General features: G+C 49.6%; 1 protein-coding gene across 1 annotated transcript; it reads left to right on the plus strand.

The window, feature by feature from the left end:
* The first annotated feature begins 3,957 nt into the window (after positions 1–3,957).
* LOC119581193 (silk gland factor 3-like) lies at positions 3,958–7,576 on the plus strand. Its single transcript, XM_037929586.1, has one exon. It carries the CDS (start codon positions 4,043–4,045, stop codon positions 5,234–5,236), a length of 1,194 nt encoding a protein of 397 aa, XP_037785514.1. The 5' UTR covers positions 3,958–4,042; the 3' UTR covers positions 5,237–7,576.
* Positions 7,577–8,991: the final 1,415 nt, after the last annotated feature.

Here is an 8,991-nt window from a genome sequence, read left to right on the forward strand (position 1 = left end):
CATATTTATAGAAGGGGATGTAGTCCCCGCTGGAGGACAAAAAATAAAACACCTGTAAAGTTGTGATTAAAGGGGCAAGATGTTTTTCTTCGGCGTAAAGAAATTCGATACGGCTGTCCCGGTATTTTGCATCTTTCCTTTTTTTATCCGAAATGTTTCGTTGTTTGAAGGGCACAAAATCTATTTGCATTTCTTAGTATTACATCGGTCATTAGCGAGGCATTCCTCACGCGGCTAAGGCGCCTCCCGCTGTATTGGGAAACAAGACCGCGAATTATCCATTCCCGTGATAAAATAGCCTCACTCAATTAGACCATAATTATTCACTCTCCCTTGTATGATAATGACGTTGCTGAAATCATAATTAGGGCCTACTGAGGTGCCGGACGAGCGAGCGGGAGCCGAGGAGGGAAGGGGCGGAGGAGAGAGGGGGTTGCGGAGAGCAGATCCTTCGTCTTAAATCTCCTCTCTATCTCACGCGATTCGGAGGGTTATATAGAACGCGATCACTCACCGGCGCACCGGCCCCCGCTGCCGGAATATAGAGTTTTACGCGGGTGGGGATATTCCTTTTTTTCTTCATTATTATTTTTTGAAACTTACTTTTTAACCCTTCCTTTTAAGGCTGATGTTTTAGCTCCTCCACCTGTGATGGAGGGGTAAGGGGGCATGATCTCGCTGAGAAGCTCATCACCAACCCTTCAAGCGAAGGTGCTACTTTCGGCGAACAGTTTATCAATGTTTGCGAAAGTGAGCGTAAGTAATGAATGAAGCCGAATTATTATATAGTTCGGATTCTAATTTCAGCGTTCCGTTCGGAAAGAAATACCCAGATTTATGGCTGCGGCGCCGGCGAGGATATTTAATGATAATCCTTTCCCCCCTTCGGCCTCTCCCCTTTCCTCTCCCCTTCGCAAGGTAGACTCGCTACTGCTGTTGCCGGCACACGCCACGTGCTTCGCCACAGATGCTGTTCGTAATCCGGCTCCTCACTGAAACCGAAGCCGAGGTACCGCTGCGAAATGCGGAGACAGATGGCAGATGGTGCCTCGACGCGCTGTCCCAGATGGCACTACCTCCCCGTCCCCCTCCCTTCCTCCTCCTCTCCTAATCCAGCTGGTTTCCTCACGTCTCCGCCGTCTCGGGTCGTACGTACTCCGTTCATCTCCCGCTCTTGCATTAAATTAATTTTTTTTCGCTCTCCTTTTTTGCGTCCTTGCGTACTGGCGCGACCCCCTTGACTGCTGAAATATTTCAAAGGGACGTGTGACTTCATTTTGTCATATTTGAAGGCGCGACGAGAACAGCGGAGGCACGAGGAGCGCACGACAGTTGATTGGCGAGGATGAGGCCTCGTCGCGTTAAAAAAAAATTAATTTAATTTCTAAAGATGTGGCTGTCAAAAAATAACTTGCGCTCCTAAGATGACTATTAATCACGGATGTAAGAAATGTACGACTTGCGTCTGTTAGTTACGCCTCATGGGCTATATTACAAGCAGCGAGTGTGATTTAAAGGCTGTAGATAAGATTTTGAAGATATTAGTGACAGATACATTTTTTTTTATCTTTTAATTTCTGATTTGAAATACAGTTTAGCTTTAAATCTTCTCTCTCGCAAATAAAGGAGCTGACTTTAGCTAAAAGAAGTTTTAGATCACACGAATCCCTAGTAAAGTAATTACGGCGACCATTAGTTTCCCGTGCTGACCCAACTACTCGTGAAAGGCGATGACGATGAAGATAAGCATTAGATTTAAAGGCCGCTTGACATTACCAACCTGAGGACGGGTATGGGATGCGTACCGGCGTCTTAATTTGATTTTAATGTCTGCTTTGTGAAGGGTTAAGGACTCTGACAGCCGCTGCCGTTGAGAATGCGGATTATAGGAAATACTGTCAAGTATGTATGTCTGCATGTGTTATGTAACGTTCCCAAGAGTGTAATTGTATTGGAAATACTGTCAAGTATGTATGTCTCTTAAGTATGTAGGTTCGAAGAGTGTAAATGTATTAAGTGGAGAGTATGCGTAATATTTTGGTTTGGAATATAACCCCATTGAGGATGCGGGGTTGTTTACAAGGGTTTCGGAAAGAGGCACGGAGATCCAGGTACACAGCTGTCCGTCTCTCTCCTTCGCCCGACATGCATAATGACGACAGGTAGAGATGAAGGGTGGGAGATGGGTAAAGTGGGAAAACTAAGAGAAGGAGAGGGAGGGAGGGTGGGTTAATGAGAAAGGGAAAAAGGGGGGGGAGAAACGCAACAACGTTGGCCATCCATTTCCCCCATCACTAAACAAAGCAACACGCGTGTAAGGGCAACAGAGGGACAAGTTGCCGTGATGGGTGAAGGGACGAGCAAGGGACAGGTGACAGGGATGGGGAAAGTGGGGTGGGTCGGGGTGGGTGAGACAGGTCTTTCCTCTCCCAGCGAAGTAAACATCGCGGGCGAACACGGCCAACACGCAGAAAAGAAAGTACACTTGAAGGAACGCTCTCTATTATTTTTTTGCCTTCATCTTTGTTGTTGTTTTGACGGCGGTCTTGGAGCCTCGCTGTGGTTGCAGTGATACGTTGCCAGAGGTGGAACAGTGTCACCGAGAACGGAACAGTGCCTCGTGGCCGTTAATAACAAGGTGCCAGAGGTAAAACAAAGGCCTTTCGCATTCCTTGTCCGATACTGCAAGGCTCGCGTTGACTGAATGATTGAAGGGAGAAATAAATCCAGGTAGAAAGTTGTCTCTGCAACACCGGAGTGACGCGCCATACCGCATAACCAAGCAACGGACCGTGCCAGGTACTGGATGACGTGGCGGGGGTGGCACCACTTCGACGAGTGCCAAAACTTGGAAGTTGTCGGGAACGGCTCGGCCATGACAGGTAAACACAAACGACGTCCACATAACTAACCTTGCCGTCGGGGTGCTGCAATTTGTGCAAGTGATGATGGCCGCGGGAAAGACCAATGAACTGGAATCAGGAAGGAAAACTTTTGGCAGATTTCACGAATGCGAGGACCGTGCGGGACCAGAGAAGGGCAAATAAGCCCCAGAATTATTCGTCTTAAGCGAAATTATGAATGTACCCTTCTTAGTATTGCTCGTTATCTGATAGCAGTAGGTCTTCAGTAATTATTAACAACTAATGCAAGAATTCAGGGTCACAGAGCGACATTTCGTTAAATCCCGTAAGATTAGAGTAACATGTTAATTCATGTCAAAGCTGTTCGACAATTAACAATTCCCTGGTTAGATCGAGCTTCAGCCTTTAAAGTAGCAGTGCGAAATGGCGACTTTTGCTTCTAATTCATGTCACGAGGGACCGAGGGGCAAGAATATCTCGATCTTCACCATAACCTTTCAAGTTATTATCACGTTATTTGAATAATTGGTCGTTGCGTGTGAGAGAGGGTGGCCGTGGTCATTGAGGACCCACCTGCTAGGGTCGGGAGGGCGGAGGAGGAGGAGAGCCTCGGCGGCCAGCGAGCCGCACGCGCCCGCCCGAGCCGCCGCCTGGCCGAGCTGCCGCCGACCTGCAAGTAAACACGCAGCGGACACTGGGGGGAGGAGCTTCTCCTGGCCCCTCCCACCATGCCGTACATCACTCTCCAGCTTCCTTAACTCCGCCCTCGCCCACTCGACCGGAACATCTGCTACTTTAGTCTCTGAATTTTCACGAAAGACAACCGATTTTATATTTTTCATATATCCATACCTATCCTGCATCGGGTTATAGATGTATGAGAATAAGAAGTGGAGAAAATCAATCTAAAAGGGAGACAGAACCGAGTAGAGACAGAAGAAACCAAGAGAAACCGTCTACGGTTCCTGTCCATGAGCGCACCAATGGGGTGCGAGGGTAAAATGACGTCACGCACGGCTAGGCTCTAGCTGATGCAACAGCCAATGAGCGCGAGGCAGGCCTGGAGGGCGGAGTCAACCACTGGTGGTGAATCGTAGCGCGCAAGTGTACTTCAGTTGTGAGAGTGTAGGCAGAGTCGCGGTCAGACTGTTAGCAAGTCTGATCAGACTTGCTGTGTAATGGCTACAACAACTTACATCGCATCAAGTGCAGTGTGTCCTGATCCAGTCAGTGTGCCAGACTGTCTCACCATGAACATAGTGAACTCTCAAGGGTACGGGCATCGTGATGCCCACGAAATGAAGTATATGCCCCAACAACACGCGCCCGTGGCTCACAATCCATGGGTGGGTCTGCCCCATTCAGAACCAAACCCATGGGCCTCGATGCATACACACCCAGGTATTCACCAGGACATCAAGCCTCAACCTTCAGAAGTGGCCCTCCACCACCGTCCACCACATCACATGGGCCACAGTTGGCAGCCTCCTGTGTCCTCGCCCTACAGCCTGGCGGCAAGTAACACAAGCTCTCCGCTGGGCCATCATGCCGCCGCCTACGGTATGCTCCCGCCCCAGATGCACCCTGGACACCTGCGGGAACTTCACTGTGAGTCTCCCGTCACACCTGACCACCACATCCACCACGAAGTCGAAGAGGAAGCCCCCACTAGTGACGATTTGGAAGCATTCGCCAAATCCTTCAAACAGAGGCGTATCAAACTGGGTTTCACGCAGGCGGACGTCGGGCTCGCCCTTGGAACCCTCTACGGCAACGTCTTTTCACAAACTACCATCTGCAGGTTTGAGGCTTTACAGTTGTCCTTTAAAAATATGTGCAAGCTGAAGCCGCTCCTGCAGAAGTGGCTGGAGGAGGCAGATTCCACAACAGGCAGCCCAACTTCCATCGATAAGATTGCTGCCCAGGGGAGGAAGCGCAAAAAGCGGACATCCATAGAAGTGTCCGTGAAAGGTGCTCTAGAACAACACTTTCACAAGCAGCCCAAACCCTCAGCACAAGAGATCTCACAGTTGGCCGACACCCTTCAGTTGGAAAAGGAAGTGGTCCGAGTTTGGTTCTGCAACAGACGACAGAAGGAGAAGCGGATGACTCCTCCTATTCTGAACGGTCCCGACACGCAGGTTGTGAACGGCACGACCCCAGGCCCGGGACAGCAGATGACGCCCACATCAGAGTACGGTCAGCCTAGGTCAGTTGACATTCCCCGTGAGCTGAAATACCCCGCCTATACCCACCAGTCTATGCACGGGTCCCCTACGCACCTCCCTCCCCAGCACTCACCGCCGGGCCCTCTACTATCGCCACAAATGCCCCCTCATAGCGTGGCGCCCTCACATACAATCACCCACTGATGGTCGCTCAACCTGTGGCAGGAGCCAGCGTACTGACCACCAGCTAGCAAGGGAGCTTCGGCTGCTCCCTCCGGACTCTAACTGCCGCCCCTCGTGATAGTCTCCGCCGCCAAGAACCTGGCTGGGCTGGGAGGGGCAGTGGCGCGGCGTCCTCGTGGAGCGCCTGCTGCCACTCCTGCCGGCAGGAGCAAGAGTCCCACGCACCTCTAGTCCCCGGGCCGGCCAGCCTGGGCCCCCGGGAGGAGGGCGACACCCGAGCGGCCAGACAGACCGTCAACACGAAGCCAGAGATAGTGAGCCAGACTGAACACTGGTGTGTCCATTATTGTGAGAAACTACTTCAGTGATAACCTATTTTCTCTAGACTAACCTCGAGCTATGCTGAGGAAGTGTATAAATCTTATGGATAGAGATCATTCCATACTTCGTCAGACATTCCATAAATTACCGACTCTGCCCAGAGCGAGATGTCACGTGTGACTCATCCGATTCCTCAGTGAGATGATAAGTAGTAGTGTAATGACTGAGCTTCATATTACGTGTGAACATTATGTAGCGGTTACGTCGAGTTTTTTGTGTGCGTGTTTGGAACATTCCAGTGGTGGTGAGTGGCGGGTGGCAACTGCTGCGGGCTGGCTGCTGGGCGGCCGCGGACCCGACATCTGGCCCTGTGGGCGGCTCATACACCGCCCACTCACACGCTAAAGTTATCACCATCATGAAATGAAGATTTGCTGGCAGTGATGATGGGCGCGTGTCGTCCGTCCGTCCGTCCGTGGTGACAGCGGCAGCCCCCGCCCCGCCACCCCGCGCGCCGTGACGTGTCCGTGGCTCCGGCCTCACCCCGCCGCCTCCGCATCGAACCGATCGTAAACTGTCTATCTGGCAAGTAGAAATTATCTATTGAAAATTCTGAGTGAGTGTGGCGGAGAGGTGAGCGCGCGGAGTGATCAACTGGTGAGTGTTGTGTGGCCGCCCGTGGCCGCGGGACCCGTCGCCCGCCGCCCGCCGCAGTGTACATAGTTACCCGTGTAAATACTGAAGAATCCGTGGCGGTGGCCGCCCGCAGGCAAGCCGCACTTGTGATATGTCTCAAGAGCTGAATTTATAATAATTTCATTGTAATATATGTATCATTCATACTTAGATTAACCCTGAGTATATTTAGTTTGTGTTGACTGTTTCCCGCTACTGCTAACGTCGGAGTGGACTGGTGCGGTCGTGACGTAGTGGTGAACATAGCCTCCGTGCCGCTGTCGCCGCGCATTGCCATCGCTGCCGCTGCCATAGTCGCCGCCGTTGCTTTCGCCGCGCCCTTCAACCCACCCGTACCAGCGGCGGCGCAACGGCGGCGCCCTGGCGACCCACTGCACCTCCTCGGCACGCCCAGATAACGTCCTCTACGTACGGAAATGTGGATATCGCGGCAATGGGAAGCGCCCTTTGGCACCAGATGATCTGTCACAACCAAATCCTCCACCACATGTTCCCTCCTGAGAGAGGCCTGGCCGCCGCCCGCCCCGCCGGGGACGCGGTGGCGGTGCCGGTGGCCGAACCTTGGGCCCGCTCACCTTCACAAAACCTCCTCTTCTTCAAGTTCGTCGTCCCGCCCAGAAGACCGAGGGAGGCTCTCCGCCGCCGCACGCGCCGGCCCGGGCGTGAGCGCGGGTCTCCAGTGCGGCGCGAGGAGGAGTCTCTCCTTCCATCCCTCGACAGGAAAAGAGTCCGTCATGCCGCCCCTCGGAGCCTCGGCATCATCGCCCGTCGTCCCGCGACTCCTTGGCTCCTGAAACTATCTAGTCGAGCCAGTGGGTCCGCTCCCCTGCAGAGGCCGTGAATCCATCCTCGCGTTCTGCAGAGTCGTGGAGTGAGTGGTTCCTGCGTCCAGTGGCCGAACAGTGGGTTGGTGGGTGAGGATGGCGCCCTGCTCAACGCCGCACCCCGTCTGTGTTTGTTATTAATGTTCTGAATGTCTGTACGAGGCTCTAGTAACTTAGCTGGTATCGTGGTTGTCAACCTTACCTCAGTCCGCAATCACGCCAACATACCGCTATAACTGTTGTATCTACTACCATTACTACTACAATGTAGCCCCTCACGGGTACCGTTATGAGGAATTATATTAGTGCTATAATGATTTCATTCATTCATACATTAACGAAACGTCTTGATAGGAAAGGAGATCTTTTTACACAGTGAAGTTTGTTTGTGTCAGAGTACAAAGGTTCCCGTGCGAGAAATATTTACTTTCCATATAAGAGTACTTGGAAATCTGTAGTCAAGAAATGTAAATAACCTTGTATTAAACTTATTATGAATAATAAAAGAAAGATTTGTCTATACTTTGGGTTTAATTTGACCATTGATAAAGCAGGTGATCAGTCAGAATATATTTACCATATAAACAAATACTGAAATTGAATATACCTGCAATGAACATTAGCATTCTTAGAGAACAAGTCATTCATTTCATTAAATATCATGTAATAACAACGTTAAATCTCTCTAATATGGCTAAACAACAAAGGCTAAAGATGATATAAAATGAACAAATTCATATTTGGAAATGTAGCTCTACAGCTTAAAACAAACAGAAAACCAAATCTGTGAATCTACTAGCAATGGCGAGAAGGGTTGAGCCACTTATCCACTTCAGAACTCATTCGATCGCAGCCTATTATGATCTCAACTTGACAGATTAGCTAATCGGTATTGAGGATGTAATCAATATTTTCCCAGAGGTTCTATACATGCAGCGGGACCAGATTTAGATGACACAATAGTGTTACCGCAGCGTTTCCAATCGCACTGTTGCTTTAGGTAGCCTTAGGGTTGACGGTAGACGAGGACCCCAAAATTCTGGGCTAAAGGAATTATCCGTTTTCATTTCTTTTTAAGGAGACTGAGAGCGAAGGTGTTTATCTTTTAATTAACACTGTGCGTGAGGTTCTTCTGCCGTTGGTCTGCTTCTGTTGATATTCGTGATAGTATATATGATAGGGTGAGGAGAGAGTGCATTGTGATTTTAATTCTTGTATGCGTTACATTTATTACATTTTCTCACTTAATAGACTAAGCAAGTGATAACAATCGACACTTGGCTGGCAGTCCCACTTTATTATTGTTATTATCAATCTTGTTATTTATTTATTTATTTATTAATTTCTGCCTCTTGCTTTGTTATGGTGTCTGAAAAAAGGGATACTCGCACTATTTTATTGTACCTATCACATATATATTTTCTTTTAATTTTATGTTACTCTAACTCAATCTCTCTCTCTCTCTCTCTCTCTCTCTCTCTCTCTCTCTCTCTCTCTCTCTCTCCTTTTAATCTATGTTTGTTCTTTTACTGAATGAATAAACGCTATGCTAGAATCCAACACCTTTCCGCTGTTATTTGGACTGCGATATTAACAAGAGAGATTATGCACACTAACGTCCAATCGGAGTCACTTCCGTGTAAACAGTCAATGCATAAACGCGCCTAATGACTCGGAAAATTCTGCATTGATAATCATATCCCTCGCATCTTATTTCGTAGGCCATTAAATTTCGAAACAAGAAGTAAATAGCAACTCGCCGGTCGTAAAAATATAATAGACTTAATCCTATCACCAGTATAAGGTTCCCCTCGATTGAGTCCTCCCCTTAAACCACGCCTGTGAGAGCCTCGCCCCTCGGATCCAAGTCCAGAATTAGGGTTCCTGCCCCCACCGCGCCGCTAGTAATCCAGGCAGCTGTGTTTATGTACAGAT

This window comes from Penaeus monodon, chromosome 14, assembly GCF_015228065.2.
Source record: "Penaeus monodon isolate SGIC_2016 chromosome 14, NSTDA_Pmon_1, whole genome shotgun sequence".
In the NCBI taxonomy this organism is placed as follows: Eukaryota; Metazoa; Arthropoda; class Malacostraca; order Decapoda; family Penaeidae; genus Penaeus; species Penaeus monodon.